Here is a 19,888-nt window from a genome sequence, read left to right as displayed (position 1 = left end):
TAGGTAGCTGGCCTCGGCCAATGGTGACACAGAGCCGTGGGCACAGTAGCCAATCATGGGTTGGGAGCCTGGAAAGGAGCGGGGCTGAGTTAGAAGCGGGTGGCGCGGCCAGAGAGCTAGCGGCGCGGCGCGGCGGCAGAGGTAAGATGGCGCCGGTGCTTAACCTCGCTTCCGCAGTTAGGCTGCTGCTTCGCTCCTCTTGCCCTCTCCGAGCTGCTTCTTTGTTTCGGTCAGCGTCGATGTTGCTCTCCTCCTGTAGGCTTCCAGAAGCCAGATTCTCCGGTGCCCGGAGCCGGAGGACAAAATGGCGCTTGTACGGGCGGCCGAGGACAGGCAGGGCCCAGCCGTAGGCTCTGAGGCGGGCCGGGACAAAGGCGGCGTGCAGGGAGGCGGAGGCTGGGCGCGGCGCTGCGGCGTTGCTGCCGCCGCGTGGGCCGGGCGCTCCCTCTTCGTGCGTGGCCATGCGAGCCTGAGATTCTTACGACGTGCTGGTGGTCCGGGTGGGGGCGGGCATGGGGGACAAGTTGAAGTGAGACAAATTGACTAATGGCCTGGGGAGACGTGGGCGGAGGGGAGTTACGGAGCGTGACTTGTGCCAGTCTTTTACCCGCGGTCGGCCCGGATGTGGAGCAGGAATTTTCGGCAAGGGTAAGGGCTTTTTGATCTTTTGTGTGAGCCTGCAGGTTTTGGTATGAACAGGATTCGGATCCACGTCTTGCCGACCAATCGGGGGAGGATCACCCCAGTGCCCAGGTCCCAGGAACCCCTGTCCTGTTCATTCACGCATCGCCCATGCTCGCAACCTCGTCTGGAGGGGCAGGAGTTTTGCATTAAGCATATCCTTGAAGACAAGAATGCACCCTTCAAGCAGTGTAGTTACATATCGACGAAGAATGGAAAAAGATGTCCCAGTGCTGCTCCAAAGCCTGAGAAGAAAGATGGGTATATATGTATAGATAATCTATGTCGTTTGTACTTTTAGTTTTAAAACGAGAGGGGAATGTGGTGTATGTGGGCTTGTGAATAGCTGGAGTTTTTGTTAAAATTGGGGTGATGGGTATATCCTTGAGAAAAAAATAAAAACCGTTGAAAACTGCAAAGAGGCAGGCCACTTCCAGTTGGGCCACTCACTTAATTTCTTTAGATCTTCTCCCTTGTCTATAAAATCAGGGGATATTCTAGATTATTCTTAACCCTGGGGTTCCTGGCCCTTTGGGTCATCCCTGAACTTTGTTAAGTTGTGTATGTGTGTATTCTTCTGGGAAAGGCTTCATAGCTTTCGTCATATAAGCAAAAGTATGCATGCAGAAACGTAACTTGGCTAGTTAATTCTGCATGTATATTTTGGTTTTAAAATTGTGCCCAACATCTTATTACCTACAGTGGATTGATACTGAAGTAAAATGTAAAGTTGCCAGAACCAGTTTTGAGAGATGAAAGTGGATCTCTTTGATTTGTTCTAAGATGATGTCAGCATTTTTATAATTGGGATGTTTTGTTTGATGAATGAAGCACCAGATTATGCTACCTGCATTTCCCCTTAGTAATACCAAATGACTTGACCTTGGGCCAGTTAAATTACTCTGTCTCACTGGCCTTTTTTATTTATAAATGAGGGCAATAGTTATTTTAATTTCCTAAAAATGATCTAAAGACTAGTGACTATGAAAATGGTTGAACTCTTTCAAGAAGGGACCTGAGTATAAAATGTTAATATTTTGTCTCCTTAGGGTATCTTTCTGTGCTGAACATGCCCGTAGGAATGCCCTGGCACTTCATGCTCAAATGAAGAAGACCAATCCAGGGCCTATGGGTGAAACACTCTTGTGCCAGTTGAGCTCTTATGCTAAGACAGAGCTGGGGTCGCAGACTCCAGAAAGTAGCCGCAGTGAAGCCAGCCGAATTCTGGGTAAGGATCTTCTCTCCTAGAATGAAAAGGAAAAAGTAAGAACTTATTTTGGTTTAGCACAGTGCCTTGGACATATATGGCACATGATAATACAGTAATATTGTAATTCATTGACAATTTGGTGAGAATTCCAGGATTGCTATGTTCACCAGTTCTTTTCGGTTTGAAGTAGTGTGTGCTTGGGTTTACTTTCTTGAGTTTATGACTGTTTCCATCATTGCTGTTTTTATGCTTGTCTTTGTTAGGCAGGGTAATTTCAGGAAGCAAGAATAATTTTTAGTTGACCTTTCTGTCCTTTTGAGGGCACGGTTATCTTATTTATGTTTTAAGTAACCTTACTTGGGTTGTATTTTTTCAAGCCGATTTTATTTGCCAGTGCCTTTGTACTAAGTTGTTGGGGGTTTTTGTTTGTTTTGTTTTCTTAAATGTTATGGTTTGGGTTGATGTGTTAAGTAATCTAGTTTTGTGTGGTGGAGTTACAGAGGTGGGAAGTCTTAATGGCTGCTCTCCCTTCCTTGCCTCAGATGAAGACAGCTGGAGTGATGGGGAGCAGGAACCCATTACTGTGGATCAGACATGGAGAGGTGACCCTGACAGTGAAGCTGATAGCATAGACAGTGATCAAGAAGATCCCCTAAAGTAAGTTGTAACTCCACATAAGGCTTTAAAATTTTTTTTGTAGTTAGAATGTGGACTATAGTAATGCATGCTATTAATAGATAAATAACCTAGGTGGGGTGAAGAGACTTTAGCTATTTGTGAGCAGTAATAGCTTCTGTATTTTAAAGTGTCCTGGTTCATCACTGTCTTGCTACAGGGCAAGATTTTATTCTTTTTTGGAAGCTGTGTAATTTGGAAAAATTTTGGATATCAAATTCTGCACATGAAAAATATAGGGGAGGAAAATAGGAAATTTCTTGGACATAATGGGAGGTTGGTTGAGAAATGCTTAGATCAGTTAGAGAAGAGGAAATTGATGTAAATGGATTCCTGGTTTAAACCTCAGGAACAATAATGTGATTGTGTTTGAATAACTACTTTTTTTTTTTGCAAAGTTACATTTTATGAGTTTTTTTTTTTTCCCTAGTGGAAAAATAAAAAGATGTTCAAGAGTTTTCCTTTGGTTTCATGCCTAAGAAAGAGAAACTGATTTAGAAACCTAGAAGTGAATAATCAGTCTAGTTATATCTTAAGTAAGGTTCTACTCTTCACTTAGCCCATGATCACCTTAGGAGTTGTAGAAACAAAAACATTGCCACTCACAGTCTCATATTTCTGTCTCATGGTTTGGGTTTAGTTTAATCTTTTTTTGTTTTCTTCATCTTTTCTGACTACTGTCTCTTTTTTTTTTTTTTTTTTAAGATTTTATTTATTTGCGAGAGAGACAATGAGAGACAGAGAGCATGAGAGGGAGGAGGGTCAGAGGGAGAAGCAGACTCCCTGCCGAGCAGGGAGCCTGATGTGGGACTCGATCCCGGGACTCCAGGATCATGTCCTGAGCCGAAGGCAGTCGCTTAACCAACTGAGCCACCCAGGCGCCCCCTGACTACTGTCTCTTAACACTTCCATTTTGCATAGAAGTATTGTAAATAGTATGAGGGATAATGAATTTCTACTCCAAAAGTCATTTAGGTTTACATTTTCTGAGTACAATAATTTCATCTATTTTTCTTGAGTAATGTCAGTATAGTCGGCTCTTCAGGAAGTACTTGTTTGGAAAGTCTCATCTAAGTAGTTTGAAAAGGAATGTTCATTATCTGGCAGGATTCTCTTATAGTAGTAACTTTGTACCATACATTCTTTTTTTTTTTTTTTCCCATTGTGCTTCTGGAAATGCCAGACTTGCTGCTTTGAAGAGGTATATTCTCTGTAGGGTCACAAAGTGACTGTCCTTTGGTGCGGTAAATACTCAGCTTCGAAGGTCCAGAAACTTGATTTTGTCAGTAATAATCTAGAGTGGATCAGTCTCTAGGGGACATGTTTATGCTAGTGTAACTTAAAATATGAGATGTATAAATGTTAAAAGGACTAGGTACTTGATGTCAGTTCTCCTAAAAGGAACATTCAAAGGGGAAAATGAAGTAGGCAACTAAATATAAGGCTTCCCTTAATTCCCCTATGAGATTATCCAAAAAAAATTTCGGCCTCCTAAAATACTTCCATTTTTGGGGATGTCAGTAGAGTTGTTAAATGTCTTATACTAAGTTTGTTAATATGGTTACATATTGCTGTCCTAAATTTAACAGGTCTTTTTATTTAATGAAATTATTTTAGTTTCATCTCTGGTGTCAGTGTTTTGTTGTCACTAGGACCATTTTTTGATCATTAACAACTTAACAGCAAATATCTTCTTCACTTGCTTTTTCAGAACGGTACTTTTTGTATTGCTTATGATGATGTCATTAGAGATTTTATCCTACCTAGAATTAATATTGGTATAGTTTCTTTCCCCTCTTGTAGGTATTTCTATGTGATTGTCCTCAAAGTAACCATTTACTTAATTGCTTTGTAAAAAGGATCTGAAGAGTTCATTTACAACATTCTGCACTGGTGAAGTTTTAGCTTAAGACTAATTGTTAAATCTTTCCTTTTTAAAAAGTAATTTTTACCATATGACGTCTACTGGCAGTCAGAACTAGTTTTGGTAAAGGTTATTTCAGGTTATTGAGTCTTCATCATTGTTATTAAAATAAATTTGGGGGAATACTCTTTCGTAAGAGACATTATTTAATGGAATATAAAGTGGCTCCCTCTTTTTTGAAGATGAATTCAGATAATAAAACCCTGACTTAAATTTGTGAATATCAGAGTAAGGGAAGTTGGTACATGATTTTAGTTAAACTAGCTGTGAATGTCTGGAACATCCATCTTTAAATAAATGACTCATCCTCCACTCCCCCCAAAGATTTGTAGTAAATTCTAATTGTAGTGGTTTTCCATTTATACATTCTAGTCCCTAGACTATTGGTTAAATTCTCTTCTGACAGGGTACAATGAAATTAATTTCATTTTAACAAAATTGATATTAGGTTAAGGCCTCAGTATCTTAGGTTTGCAGACATACTAATGCAGCAAACCCATTTTCCTAAAGATGCACACTAGTCATCTTATTTATTAGACTTCAGATATTTTTAAAACCTTTTCACAATTTTTTGATAGTCTTAGATTTTATTCATTATGATTTGGTTCTTAATTTGTTATTTTTACTTCAGAGTACTTTGTAATTGTACTTATGCACAGGTAGTATTGGCTTCCATTTGTATTCGAGAAAAATTTTGGGCAGAGATTACTTGCTTTCAGCCCTGAAGTTAATAATTGTATTTATTCTGTGCGTTTTAATGGCTTAACAGCTAATTTTTTAAGAAGGTGTAATTTTTGGATTTAAAATTAGTTTGAGGGCGCCTGGGTGGCTCAGTTGGTTAAGCGACTGCCTTCGGCTCAGGTCATGATCCTGGAGTCCCGGGATTGAGTCCCACATCGGGCTCCCTGCTCAGCAGGGAGTCTGCTTCTCCCTCTGACCCTCCTCCCTCTTGTGCTGTCTCTCATTCTCTCTCTCGCAAATAAAAAAAAAAAAAATTAGTTTGAGTATGTAATTTGTATGTATTGTTTTTTTAAATGAAATAATTTTGACTCGTCAAAATATGAAAATAGGAAGTCAGGTATATATCTGATTTCCTCTTCCTGGTTGGTTATATAATGATCATACAAGGCTAATGGAACCAAAAACTTTTAAATTTGCAGCTAATCTTTTCATTTAGACTTAAGTCAGAATAAGGAGAGTCTCCAATTAAATTGCCATTTAACTCAGTTGCTTATGTGACCTCATCATAATCACTAGAATAACTTTTTAAAAAATTCTATTAATTTATAATTGGTGGCAAAGCTTAGTAAAGTTGATGTGGATCTAGATCTTTGGCAATTAAGGGCTAACCCAGGGAACTGTATTTTGAGAAATTTGTCAAGAAAATGAGCTGGGGACCGTGAATAACCACTGTGGACCAGTGTTTTGCGGCCTCATGTAAGTTCCAATATAGGAATGTATTTTAAATTAGAAATTGAAATTATTATTTTTTATACTTCAATTAAAGTTTTTAAGATATTAATGCTACTAAATTGAATACTTTTAAGCTGTCCTGACTGGTAAGTGACTAAATTATGAAATGGAATAAGATGGTAGATTAATAAAAATTGTGAATGTTCCATATCTTCACTTCTTAACTGCAGATAACTGGGAAAAATAATGAAACCTCTCCCCTTCCTCATATTGCGAAATCATACATTAGTATCCATGCTTGGGGATTTTATTATTTGTTTTTTAATAACTTGAATGCTGTGAAAACATTCATATTTAATAAGGTGATGGTCTCAGTGCTGACTTCCTGTTAAATAACGAACTTAAGTCTCCTCTCTACCCTTTCTCCTTTTAAGCTTGGATTTAATATTGTATTTTCTTATTATTTGCTGAATTCTGTTTTATTCCAGACATGCTGGTGTGTACACAGCAGAAGAAGTTGCCCTGATAATGCGTGAGAAGCTAATTCGTTTGCAGTCTTTGTACATTGATCAGTTTAAACGACTTCAGCATCTGCTCAAAGAGAAGAAGCGACGTTATTTACATAATCGCAAAGTGGAACATGAAGCTCTAGGCAAGTTTTATGCTAGTCCTAACCAGCTGTTTGTGGGTTCAAAATGTGAATTTGGTAGTAGTTAGATTTATTTCTGTCTTGGTACCTGGAGTGAGGAGAATTTGCTTTTCATAGTGGCTATCTTATGGCCAAAGTTTACCCTGTTTATTTCTTGTTAATTTGGAGCAGCCATCCTTTATTGGTTGCTTAGCACATAAGATCTTGACTTTTGTGACTTACCAGGTAGTAGTCTCCTGACTGGCCCAGAGGGACTTTTGGCCAAAGAACGAGAGAACTTAAAGCGTCTAAAATGTCTTCGGCGGTATCGTCAGCGCTATGGAGTGGAAGCTTTATTACATAGGCAGCTGAAGGAACGCAGAATGCTGGCCACAGATGGTGCTGCCCAACAGGTAATTTGTGTTTATACCTCTAAAGAGGTATGTATTTGCTTTGTTTACAAAGTTAAGGTAATAGTCAAAACATTGTACAGTCTTGGCTCTGAAATCTAACTTAATTGGATGTGGGGTAAATTGAAAAGAGCACTTTGAGTCCAGAGACTCTTGATCTTGAAGTTGTCAAATGTTGAGTTTTTTAGCCTTTAAGGATGGTACCTTTCTTAAATGTTATAAGTAAGTATTCTCATAGATAATTGGTTGTATTTTTCTTTCCCTTTTTTTTTTTTTGTAGGATTTATTTATTTATTTTTGACAGAGAGAGTGCTTGTGAATGGGGTGGGGGCAGAGGGAGAAGAATCTTTTTTTTAAAAAGATTTTCTTTATTTGTCAGAGACAGCGAGAGAGGGAACACAAGTAGAGGGAGTGGGAGAGGGAGAAGCAGGCCTCCCGCTGAGCAGGGAGCCCGATGCGGTGCTCAATCCGAGGACCCTGGGACCGTGATCTGAGCCAAAGGCAGATGCTTAACGACTGAGCCACCTAGGCGCCCCAGGAGAAGAATCTTTAAGCAGACTCCCCTCTGAGCAGGGAGCCCAACACGGGCTTGATCTTTCAACCCTTGAAATCATGACCAGAGCTGAAACAAAGAGTCGGATGCTTAACCAACTGAGCCACCCAGATGCCCCAGTTGGTTGTATTTTCTTTTGATGGTTGGTTTGTTTGATTTATCTATTTTCTCCATTTTAGGCTCATACGACTCGGTCCAGTCAGAGGTGCTTGGCCTTTGTGGATGATGTTCGTTGTTCCAATCAGTCTCTTCCAATGACCAGACACTGCCTTACCCGTATCTTTTTTATTTGGTTCAGTTTGCTAGCTAGACTAAAGGCTGGTGGGAATCTCTGATAGTTTGCTTGATTAAAGGTCTTTGTTTTCCTTTGGCCCTGAATCAAGACCAGCAGTTTGCTGAAACTGTTGGTTTCAAGCAGGAGCCTAAAGAAATGTCTTTCTATGGTCTGTTGGCCATTTCAGAACTTTGGAAATGTAATGGTCAATTCATTAGAAAGAAATATCTAAGTCATTGGAGATAGGGATGAGCTAATACTTATTTGTAATAGATTAATACTGGGATTCCAACATACAGAGATCCCTGATAGAACTTTTTCATTGGAAATATAATAGTGTTAAATCCAGTTATCACACACACAAAAAATTACTATGGGTTTTCCACCAAAAAACAGTGGGTTCTGAACTATGACCTTTCTTTGAGAATTATCCTTTTGTATGGTCAGGGCCCTAATTTGTATATTTTAGATTTCATTCAAATTGGAAACTTGCTATTTCCAAAAATAGAATGATTCCACTCCCCACCTTCCCAGTTAGTTTGCCTTTGGACCGTCATAACATCTCTTGATTTGCTATGAGACCATATTTACTATCAGGTTGTAAGACTTTTTGAGTTTATTGGATTGTGAAAGTGCATCTTTATTATGGATATCAAGAAAGTTACTTTCACAATAAAAGTACTTGTTAGTATGATGATCTTTATTATCTGAAAGGCTTAAATCTTGCTGGATTTCATTTGCCTGGCAAGAGATATAAAGTATTTGGAAATGAAGTGTATCTTCTTTAATAGGAAAAGAAGGAGAACTTTCTCTTGGTCTTCTGAGAGGAAAAATTTTTTCTGTTTATTGAGTATTTTACCAGTTTATTAATGATAATAAATATCTGATAAAGGATTACTGTCCTTAATATACAAAATACTTGTGCAAGGGAATTAAAAACTAAAGATATATGCTCAAAACATAATTGGGCAAAGGTGGACAGATTTAAAAGTAGAAGTGGCTCAATGTTGAAAAGTGTTTATCTTTCACATAAGTGAAGTAGGTAATGAAGAAATTTTTATCTATGAATTTGATACTTGTATATATATATTTAATGAATTAGTGAATTTCAAGTTGGTGAGGTTGTGGTGAATGAATTCTAAATATTGCCAGTGGGAAGATCAAGTGGTACAAGCTTTTTAGAAAGCAGCTGGCAATATTCATATTGTTTGATACGATAATGTTACCTTGGAATTTATTTTAAGGAGATAATCAAATGCAGACTGATATTTTTACATAAAATTCCTTCAACTGGAGACGGCCTTAAAATTTTCAGAAATGGGGTATAGAGAAGAAAATTATGATACAACATATGGAATATGTTTAGGCAATAAACATTAGATTTAACAAAATTTATGAATGACAGGAAAATGATTGTGACAAAAATAGGATATGGAATTACATATAATCAAATACTGGGAGGGGAATTAACAGAAATTGACTTTTCGATGGTGGGGTTATGAATGCCCATTATTCCTCTGCCTTGTACTTCTCAGGTTTTCTTCATTGAGCTTCGATTACTTTATAAGTCAGAAAAACTCAGTTTATAGATATTAAGGAATATTTTAGAATTTCAGTATTATACTCAAATAGTTTGTTAGGATATTAATATTTTAAAAAGCAAAGTTGAAAATGAAATGTATTTGAAAAGAGAAGGGAAGTATGATTTCTTTTGTTTTATGTTTTTTTCCTTTCCACTCCATAGTTGCTTAAGTCGCTTACCCTTCCTTAAGTCCTTATCCCAGAGAAAGATGGCGACTGCCATTGGTGACCTGTTAACTCTTTACTCTGGTCTAATGGAGACAGCACTGGACTGAAAGTGAAGGACCCAGACTCTAGTTGTAGGTCAACCATTCCCTTCTTTCTCTCTCTTGTCCCCATTGGAAAGGAAAGGGGGTGGAGGAGGATGGGGGAGGGTTTTTCCAGGATATTGTATTAAATAAGAGACTTGTGAAAGTCCTTTGAATTCCATGAAAAAAGTTCTGATTAAAACACTTTTAATGGATTGATTTTAAGTATTAATTTAATAAGATTGGATTTTTTAAGCGCATCATAGACTTTAGATTTTCTTAAGCACATAGAGAATGCAAATCTGGTTCCTGTTAGAGTCATGTGTTTGTTTGTTCATTTGATTGTTCATATAAATACTGTTTACTTTGTACTATTTACTGTTCCTTTAGAGTGGTAGTTCTCAACTGGGGACCATTTTATCCCCATTTGGCAATGTGTGGAGACAGTTTTGCTTGTTATAATTTAGGGATGAGAGTGCTACTGACATCTAGTGGGTGGAGGCCAGGAATGCTGCTAAGCGTCCTACTGTGCACAGGATGGCAGGGTTTTACGGTTGTGAAACCCTGCCTTAAGAGTTTAGCAGTTTCCAAGAATTGATTGAAACAAATGGCTTTATTCAAGAAGTTTTATTTGGTTTAAAAATAAAATGTATGCTAGACTTTTTAATTTTTAGAAATACCTTAAAATTTGGAGGAAAGTTTACCCATAATTCTGTAATCCCGGGTACAATTAGTTTATAGAAAGTTGTACTTTCTGGTTTAAAAATAAGCCCACATTTGAAATAACAGTTGTCTGTTAATCTAGGGGAAAAACCATGTAGTTAAGATTTCAAGAAATGGTATCACTTGAATAAAACATTTCAGAGTTAACTTGAACTAAATTTTGTTGTTTTATCTAATCAATTTAATTTTAATTCATCCTACAGAGCTGTTTTGCCAACTTGGAAACTGGTCCTTTTCTGTTTTACCCTTAATAGAAGTTATTAGTGCTCCTGGAGTGTTCCTGGAGTACTTCATTTCCATGGGACCTCATAAGCAAAATTATCTTCTTTCTTTTCTCTTTGGGACCATGACAGAACTCCCCTGCACTAGCACCCCCATCCCCCAAAAAAGCAAGGGGGCATGGAAATTTATTTTTATTTTTTGTCTATTACTAGAGCTTCTATTTTCCTCACTTCTCTGCTGTTTTAAACATACCATGTAAACATTTTGGAAACAAGATTCAAAAAGTTTTTGTAGTTTTTTTGCCAGTGTGCTTAACAGAGCGGAAACACTGTATCTCTTGACTCTAGGGAGGGCTTGGTAGTGCTTCTGCAAACTGCCTTTGCCATAGCATGTTTCTTCTGAATAGGTACAGATTCCTAGGATTGTTATTGCTGTTGCTTAGCAGTGTTTTCACATGTTTTGTGTTTGACTCTCCTAAGTGAGAACAAGATTAGTGTCTCTAGTTTAAATGACTGGGATCCTGATATGTAGGTTGGGGACTAGATTTAAATTACTGGTAGAGCTAGAACTAGATGTTAGTGAATGACACTTATTTTGAGAACTTTAAAAATTGCTGTGTTTGGTTCTGTTTCAAATGTAACCATTTGTCTTCTGTAGTGCAGACCTTGAATTTTACATGGCAGACAACACTTGTATTTTGTGCCTCCAATAGATCCATTTTATTTCCCTTGACCGTTTTTCTACAGATATTTGTCAGGACACGAATCAGGTTCTCTTCAAATGCTGCCAGGGGTCTGAAGAGGTACCCTGCAACAAACCAGTTCCTGTAAGCCTCTCTGAGGATCCCTGCTGCCCACTGCATTTCCAGTTGCCTCCTCAGATGTATAAGCCCGAGCAGGTACTGTCTGTGCCAGACGATCTGGAAGCCGGCCCCATGGATCTGTACTTGAGTGCTGCCGAGCTTCAGCCCACTGAGAGTTTACCTCTGGAGTTCAGTGATGTAAGTTAGAGAAGCTCTGCTCTGGTTGGTCCTTGAGGCAAGGCCTTATTTATTAATGGTGAGACTAGGTTAGTCTTTTTGTGGCCAGGAGACTTTTGATAAAGTTTTTGAAATGATACATGTATGGTTGTATTTGTATGTTAGTATATTGATTTAGAGACAGTTAAATTGGCAGGAGTTTTTCTTTTTCTGAGGGAATAAGGGAATTGTAAACTATGGGAAGTTGGAAAGTCAAGATTATGGTTGGATTTGGTATAGCCAGGAAACTTGGTACCCATCCACAGGTGAGTGATTCACTAGAATCTTAATAATACAAATGAATTCTCATATCTACTCTTGACAGTTGTAAGCTTGTGTTTTTGCTCTGTAGTCGTGAAGGTTTCATTTTCAGGTTAATTTGCCCCCCCCAAGAAATGACTCTAAACTTAGCTCTGGCTGCTGGCTTTTATTTTTGTTATGTTATTGTAGATTCCGTTGTGAATGGACTAGAACAACAGTGATATCTTTTTAAGTATTTACAGCCTTCGAAGTATGTACACTACTTTTTTAATTGGTCCCAGCCCATAAACCCATCTCTGATTTTATTTGTTCCCCTAGTTAGCACTACCCTACTGTCTGACTCAGGGATCAGTTGTCATACCATCTCTATCTTAGCACTTTACTTAATATTTAGCGTTCTGGATAAAGGTCTTCGTTATTTATTCTGAAGATAAATTTGAGTTTCGTAATAAAGATGTGTTGTATATAACCATGACATGTTTAATGTAACAGATCTAAATGGAAAATTGAATGTAGGTTATAGGATTATTTGCTAAGGGTAGAAGCAAAGTTTGGGTGGCTTCAAGGGTATTGCTTGCTAAAAAGGATATACCAGGATAGGGTAATATCTGAAAAAGAAAAGTGGTATTAAGAATAAACTGATTCTAATTTTTTTTTCATAACCCCCCCCCGTTGGTTACATATGATCTACAGGCTTATTTAACTTTTTCGTTATTTCATTTATAATAAAATTATAATTTTTATTATAATACTGATTATAATTACTTTTTAAAAAATTTCTTTCACACAGATTTCATAGAATATGAAAACTAGAAAGGGACCTTATTGTATACTTCAGTGCTTCCCAAGTTTTTCCAATGAGATTATGTTGAAGAGGGTAAATGAACAGATAGCCCTTTGTTGATAAGGACAGAGTTTTGTCCACTTCCCTTCATTTTAAATGTGAAGAAAATGCAGAGAGGTGCTATCTTCTTTTTTTTTTTTTTTTTTAACTTAGTAAAATGAGCAACTCTATAAGGTCTGAAAATTAACCTAATAAGCGCTACCATCACCACATTCCTTTCAGATAATAATGTACATATGTAGAAACTAGCACATGTATTTTATGTAGATGTATTAGGTTAGTAACTTTTATTTCACCTGATAATTTCTTAGAGCCATTTCTGTTTTGACCTTTCTGCTTTTCCCCTTTCACCTGTTTTTGCCATATTAGTATTGCTCTTTGGAGAATTTTTACACAAAATATTAGAGATTATAAGATTCGTGATTATATGTGAAACTGACATTTAAGGAATCTCAATTTTAAAAATATTTAGGGGCGCCTGGTGGCTCACTCAGTTAAGGGTACGACTCTTAATTTCGGCTCAGGTCATGATCTCAGGGTCCTGGGATCCAGCCCGGCATCAGGGGAATCTGTGCTCAGCGGGGAGTCTCTTTGGCCCTCCTCTCTCTGCCTCTCCTGCTTGTGCGCTCTCTCTCAAATAAATAAATCAAATTTTTAAAAATACTTAAAAACATACTGTCAAATCTGTTAATTTTTATTGCTTGGGTTTTTTTTTCTTCTCTTCAAAAAAATGTGTGAGAAGTAACCTTATTTTTGGGATTCCAGTGGGTTTTTAAGATGGACCTTTGATGTTAGAGTTTTAAAAATTATAAACAATCATTTGTGCTTGATCATCTCTTATGTTCATAATAATATGCTTTTGATAAATCATATTGGGGGCATCTGGTTGGCTCAGTCGTTAAGCGTCTGCCTTCGGCTCAGGTCATGATCCCGGGGTCCTGGGATCGAGCGCCGCATCGGGCTCCCTGCTCAGCGGGAAGCCTGCTTCTCCCTCTCCCACTCCCCCTGCTTGTGTTCCCTCTCTCGCTGTATCTCTCTCTGTCAAATAAATAAATAAAATCTTTAAAAAAAAAAAAAAAGATAAATCATATTGGTCATTGTAAGTATAGTTTTAATCTTTGGAGGTAAAAATTCTTCAGAAGATGTTGAAACAAAATCCAGTTTTAGAAAAGAAATTTTGTCCTCCTATAAATTCTGGATATATTTATTAGTGTACAGTTTTGCTGGGGAAAAAATGATTTCTTAATTGTGTGAATTTCACCAAGCAAGCTTAGCTTGTAACCTACATTCTGCCTTAGATATCATTTCTATAACTTGTTAATAACATCTGGTAATTTTACCCATGGGAGGACCAGGTGTTAGATATTAATCTCGGTTAAAATTCAGTGTTTCATTCTGGATATTACACTTGCCTGTTTTCTCTGCTTTGATCCAAGGATGTTTGGCAAGTAACAACCTAATACCATAATCCTATTACTTTTTTGAGATCAGAACAAAATGTCGATTCTGTCTTTATGTCCTGATGGACTTATGTTTCTAAATATTCCTGTTGTGATAGGCATTTCTGCTGATCCTCTCTTCTTGTTTTAGGTTCCTTTCCCCAATTTTAATTCTTGTAACAGACAACACAAATACGTGAGAAAAGCCTTTTCATTATCTATTTTCTTTAGAAAATATTTCCGTACCATTGTCATCTTGAGAGTTGAAAATTTTATGCCTCACCACTTAAATGGGTTCTTTTATTTTCATTTATTTATTTATTTTAAAGGTTTTACTATTTATTTGTCAGAGAGAGCGAGAGCGCATGCACAAGCAGGGGGAGCGGCAGGCATAGAGAGAAGCAGGCTCCCTGCTGAGCAAGGAGTCTGATGCAGGACTGGATCCCAGGACCCTGGGATCATGACCTGAGCCGAAGGCAGACGCTTAACCGACTGAGCCACCCAGGTGTCCCTAAATGGGTTCTTTTAAATTCCAAGTTAATTATTTGTACAATAATTGTGCATAGTAAAAGAATTGGAGAAAACCGTTCACAGGCTTAACCACGTAGGAATACTGGTTTCTGTGGATAATACAGAAGTTTCTAGGGGCACCTGGGTGGCTCAGTCAGTTTAGTGTGGGACTTTTGGTTTTGGCTCAGGTCATGATCTCATGGGTTGTGAGGTCCAGCCCTATGTCCAGCTATGTGCTCAGTGGGGAGTCTGCTTGAAGATTCTCTCCCCCCACTCGCACACTCTCTAAAATAAATAAATTAATTGTTTCTAACACATGTGAAATCGATGTTAGGTAGCTGATCATATCCTTTTCTGAATTTCTGCTTAAATTGAGCAGGTATAATGTCGTACATTTCTTTAATTAATATTTTTTAATTATTGTGAAGTGTGATACTTAATTTGGTGATTAGCACACCAAAGAAGTGGAACGGGTTTCAAACTCTTAGACTTAATTTAAAAGCACAGAACTAAGTCTGTTGTAAAGCTAGATTACTGGAAACAGAGCCTCTATAAAGTAGACTGGGCATAGGGGCGTAGAAGCCCTTTGTAATTTTCACTCTTGGGAAGGGAGTTTTGCAGTAGACTCTTGGTACCCTGAAAGTCAGTTTGACACATTGTCTGTGGCTTTGCAATGCTTTTGGCCCTGAAATCAAGACCAGTGGTTTGCTGTAGCTGTTGGTTTCAAACAGGAGCCAAGAGTAATGTTTTGTTTTTTTTTTAAGATTTTATTTATTTATTTGACAGAAACACAGCAAGAGAGGGAACACAAGCAGAGGGAGTGAGAGAGAGAGAGAGAAGCAGGCTCCCTGCTGAGCAGGGAGCCCGATGTGGGGCTAGATCCCAGGACCCTGGGATCATGACCTGAGCTGAAGGCAGACGCTTAACGACTGAGCCACCCAGGCTCCCTGAGTAATGTGTTTCTGTGGTCTGTTAGCCATTCAGCATCCCAGTGGGAATGGCTCGTTCAGTTGGAAGAACATAGTTTTTTTTTTTTTTTTTTTTTTAAAGATTTTATTTATTTATTTGACAGAGAGAGACACAGAGAGAGAGGGAACACAAGCAGGGGGAGTGGGAGAGGGAGAAGCAGGCTTGCCGCTGAGCAGAGAGCCCGATGCGGGGCTCGATCCCAGGACCCTGGGATCATGACCTGAGCCGAAGGCAGACGCTTAACGACTGAGCCACCCAGGCGCCCCCATAGTTTTTTTGAAATATGACTTTCTTTTTTTTTTTTTTTGAAAGGTTTTATTTATTTATTTTACAGAGAGAGAGGGAACACAAGCAGGGGGAGTGGGAGAGGGAGAAGCAGGCTTCCTGCTGAGCAGGGAACCCGATGCGGGGTTCAATCCCAGGACACTGGGATCATGACCTGAGCCAAAGGCAGACGTTTAACGACTGAGCCACCTAGGCACCCCTCTTTCTTTTTTTTTAAATTTTCTTTTAATTTTTTATTTTATTTATTTATTTTTTAGATTTTTTATTTATTTGTGAGAGAGACAATGAGAGACAGAGAGCATGAGAGGGAGGAGGGTCAGAGGGAGAAGCAGACTCCCCTCTGAGCAGGGAGCCCGATGCGGGACTCGATCCCGGGACTCCAGGATCATGACCTGAGCCGAAGGCAGTCGCCTAACCAACTGAGCCACCCAGGCGCCCTCTTTTAATTTTTTAAAAAGGTTTTATTTGAGAGAGTGGGAGGGAGAGGGGAGAGCAGGAGTGCGGGGGGAGGGGCAGAGGCAGAGGGAGAAGCAGACTGCCCACTGAACAGAGAGCCCGACATGGGGCTCCATCCCAGGACCCTGAGATCATGACCTGAGCCGAAGGCAGATGGTTAACCAACTGAGCCACCCAGGTGCCCCCCCCCCCCCCCCCCGCCTTTTTAAAGAGCAATTGAAGTATGTTTTGTTTAAGAATTAGGGATTTCTGGGTGGGGATAGGGACTTAATCAGAATAGTATTTCCTAGCTCACTGTGACTGTTAAGACATTAATCAAGCAATCTCATATTGTCCAGTCTTTTTTTTTTTTTTTTTTTTTAGTAAGCTCTTTGCTCATCATGGGGCTTGAACTTAACAACCCTGAGATCCAAGAGTCGCATGCTCTACCGACTGAGCCATCCAGGCACCCCGCATGTTGTCCAATCTTTTAAAGCAATATTTTATTTTAGTTTGTGATTATTCTGATTGTCCATATTAGATTCACCACTGGTGAACTTAGATGGTGACTACAGTTAGTCTTAGAAGGAATACACCTTTTTTAAATAAAATTTTTTGGTAAAACATTCGTGAAACATGAAATTTACTGTTTTAACCATTTTTACATGTACAATTCAGTGGTATTAAGTACCATCACAGTATCGCACAGCTGTCACCATTGTCCATCTCTAGAACTTTCTGTCAGTCCTGAAACTGTGTGTGCCCATTGAACTATAACTCCTGCTTCCTCTCTCCCTCCAGCCCCTGGTAGCTACTATTCTACTTTTTGTCTCTGAATTTTTCTCTTTGAAAATACTTTTTTTTTTATTAAAGCTAGTATAGTGGTCTGTGCTTTATACTCAGCAGCGAGCAAAAGTTCTTAGTGCTTTTGGATCTTACCCCATTTGTTGGACATTCTGGGAAAATCTTTTTTTGATTAAAGGTAGGAAGGGGGTGAGGGAAATATGGGAAAATTGCTTTGAGGTTTGTTGAAAAATATGCCAGCTTCAGTTTATTGGTTCCTTTGATTTTGCTGATGGGCTTTTCTCTTTCTTTTCCTAGGACTTGGATGTTGTGGGTGATGGTATGCAGTGCCCTCCTTCACCCTTACTTTTTGATCCTTCACTAACCCTTGAAGATCATTCAGTCAAAGAAATTGCTGAAGGCCCAGTGGATATTCTGGCAAGTGAAGGACAGCCCCATCCAGGCACAGGTCTCCCAGCTGGCTATGGCTAGCATGTACTCCCAGTGAGTGGGGTTGTCATCATGAGTAGACTGTATGGGTGCTCCAGATGGGCCCTTAGAGAGAACACCACTAGGCTCAGACTCTCAGAGAGCAGGACACATGTTTCTTTAGTTAACTAGAAGAGGTTAAGACAAGGAATCTACATAAATGGTTCATTTTAAAGGGAGAGTTCAGCATTGGATTGTTTTCATCATAGAGTAAGGACAAGTAATGTGATTTGGCTTCTTTCTTTGAGCCTTGGGTGGGGTGCTGGTGGCCCTGACTGAAGACTAGCAGTTGCACTGTAGCTGTTGGTTTCAAGCAGAGGCCCAGAGGACTGTCTTCCTGGGATCTGCTGGCTGTTCTGGAACCTCAGCAGAGAATGGCTGTTTGATCGGAAGAAACAACCCACAGTTCTCCCTCTTGTTGGGAGGGCCTTAGGAATGCTACATGTCATGACTGCTGACTCCAAGGGTCAGGGATAGTTAAGTATGGGGAAGAGTAACGTCTCAGAGTTAACTGTATTTCTCCTGTCTTGATCTTGGTAAGTCAGATTCATGTTTCAGACCATAATGAATGGATTTGTAACCAAAGTGACTTCTCTTTTAACAGGGCCAGATGCAGATGGCTGGAGATGGGTACAGATCACAGGGGTCTCGAAATTCTGAGAAAGCCTCTGCACCACTGCCTCAGAGCGGAGTGGCTACTGCAAATGGGAAGCCAGAATCCTCTTCTATCAGTTGATAATTTGTTTGGGGAACCATTTGACTTTGGCGGATTTGAATTTTCCATTCTTTAAACAAGTATTTATGACTGTCTCTCACTGAAGGACAACTCAGACTACGACGTTTTTCCTCTGGGTTGAGTGCTCTAGTCAAACATAAACCAAATTTGTGGGGGAGGGACCAATAGTGTCTTCCCACTCTGCGCAAGGAAGAGAGAGAGGTGATTCCTGTCAGAGCTGCTGGGATTGAGAGAGTATTTGGGATTGCGCCTAAGGGGAGAGAGAGCTTTGTAATGGGAATTCCCAAGTCCAGGCACAAATACACATCTGTGTTTAGGTAGGAGATGTGTTCCCTTGGGATATTAATGGAACCCAGTGTCTGATTATCTCTTTCTAATGGCCTGTGTTTTAGCCTTTCTTCACCTCTCACCTGATTGGTAATCTGAACCCCTTCCACTAAACTCTGACCTATAACCTCTGAGAATAGCCCACAGGACTGGGCCCTCCTTAACCATCCATCTTGCTTCTAACCTATGTAAATTTCTGTAGTGGCTATCTTATGTAAGATACAATAAAAAATTGTATATAGTTTCTATTAAATGTTAAAATGTTACGAAAATGTAAAACAATCACTTGAATGCATGTTTTCTTTATATTTGAATGTGTGTATATATTTTTTGGGTTCCTGGGAGTTGTCTCTGATGGGGAAGGGGAAAACAGGAGAGGTAAATTTCCATCCCAAGAATTAAATACATTTTCAGTAACTTGGTTTGGTTTGGAGGATAAGATAAAAACCTGTAAGAAGTAAGTGGGAAGGGGTGGAACTTCCTTATTAAAGCCTACCAGTTCCAAAAATCTTCCTTCTATTCATCCTGCTCTCTGTGCCCTCGTACTCCCACTTGGATTTCTTTCTCCCAGTTGATGTCTGATTATCATCTCAGAATTCTCTAGAGCTAGGAATGTATGTATGTAAAACTTCCATTGAAGTTGAGCCTGATGCTAGATCACAGAGATAGGCATAAACTGTCAAGATAATTTTGATGATGAATCTAAAGATAGGGTTAAAATAGAAGTTCACTTAGGATTGAGTTACCTATGCTAGAAGTTGCCTGTTACAGGCATACCTTGGAGATACTGTAGGTTAGGTTCCAGACCACTGTAGTAAAAACAAATACCTTGATAAGGCAAGTCAGGTGAATTTTCTGGTTTCCCAGTGCATATAAAAGTTATGTTTATACTATACAGTGATCTATTAAGTGTGTAATAACAGGTCTTTAAAAAGGGCATAACTTAGTTAAAAAATACTTTATTGCCAAAAAAATGCTAACCATCCTCTAAGCTTTCAGCAAGTCATAATCACTGATCATAGATTACCATCACATACATAATAATGAAATCTTGGAAGATTTACAGATGTGATGCAGACACAAAGTGAGCAAATGCTTTTGGGAAAATGGTGCCAATACATTTGCCTGATGAAGGGTTGCCACAGACCTTCACTTTGTAAAGAATGCAGTGTCTGCGAGGGGCAGTAAAGGGAAGCACAGTAAAATGAGGTGTGCCCGTGATTGTCCCTTGACCGTTGTTACAAGTGCTG

The 19,888-nt window shown here is 39.0% G+C and overlaps 1 protein-coding gene and 3 non-coding genes across 12 annotated transcripts; all 4 read left to right on the top strand.

The window, feature by feature from the left end:
- The first annotated feature begins 40 nt into the window (after positions 1–40).
- Positions 41–18,920, top strand: KANSL2 (KAT8 regulatory NSL complex subunit 2). Of its 9 annotated transcripts, none has more exons than XM_036108939.2 (10): positions 41–141; positions 684–942; positions 1,731–1,909; positions 2,434–2,548; positions 6,392–6,555; positions 6,778–6,944; positions 7,674–7,770; positions 11,289–11,440; positions 17,405–17,524; positions 18,180–18,920. In XM_036108939.2, the coding sequence occupies exons 2-10, from the start codon at positions 692–694 to the stop codon at positions 18,309–18,311; spliced, it is 1,377 nt and encodes a 458-aa protein (XP_035964832.1). In that variant the 5' UTR covers positions 41–141; positions 684–691; the 3' UTR covers positions 18,312–18,920. The 9 variants fall into 9 exon arrangements, with proteins under 9 accessions (XP_035964832.1, XP_035964833.1, XP_035964828.1 ...); XM_036108940.2 differs by having other exon boundaries at positions 17,405–17,555; XM_036108935.2 differs by having other exon boundaries at positions 11,289–11,542.
- Positions 7,862–7,998, top strand: LOC118546250 (small nucleolar RNA SNORA2/SNORA34 family). Its single transcript, XR_004922501.1, has one exon. It is a non-coding gene; the product is annotated as a small nucleolar RNA SNORA2/SNORA34 family (small nucleolar RNA).
- On the top strand, positions 15,294–15,408 carry LOC118546252 (small nucleolar RNA SNORA2/SNORA34 family). The gene has a single exon (XR_004922503.2). It is a non-coding gene; the product is annotated as a small nucleolar RNA SNORA2/SNORA34 family (small nucleolar RNA).
- LOC118546251 (small nucleolar RNA SNORA2/SNORA34 family) lies at positions 17,841–17,976 on the top strand. Its single transcript, XR_004922502.1, has one exon. It is a non-coding gene; the product is annotated as a small nucleolar RNA SNORA2/SNORA34 family (small nucleolar RNA).
- Positions 18,921–19,888: the final 968 nt, after the last annotated feature.

Source organism: Halichoerus grypus, chromosome 6 (assembly GCF_964656455.1).
Source record: "Halichoerus grypus chromosome 6, mHalGry1.hap1.1, whole genome shotgun sequence".
In the NCBI taxonomy this organism is placed as follows: domain Eukaryota; kingdom Metazoa; phylum Chordata; class Mammalia; order Carnivora; family Phocidae; genus Halichoerus; species Halichoerus grypus.
The sequence above is the reverse complement of the archived record's forward strand: the minus strand, read 5'-3'. Positions and strand labels throughout refer to the sequence as shown.

Bases quoted from the DNA above. Each gene is read 5' to 3' on its own strand.
- KANSL2 (XM_036108935.2), top strand. From the start codon at position 692: ATGAACAGGATTCGGATCCACGTCTTGCCGACCAATCGGGGGAGGATC. The intron at 2,549-6,391 runs GTAAGTTGTAAC...GTTTTATTCCAG, and splicing joins GATCAAGAAGATCCCCTAAA to ACATGCTGGTGTGTACACAG. The intron at 17,525-18,179 runs GCAAGTGAAGGA...CTCTTTTAACAG, and splicing joins AAGGCCCAGTGGATATTCTG to GGCCAGATGCAGATGGCTGG.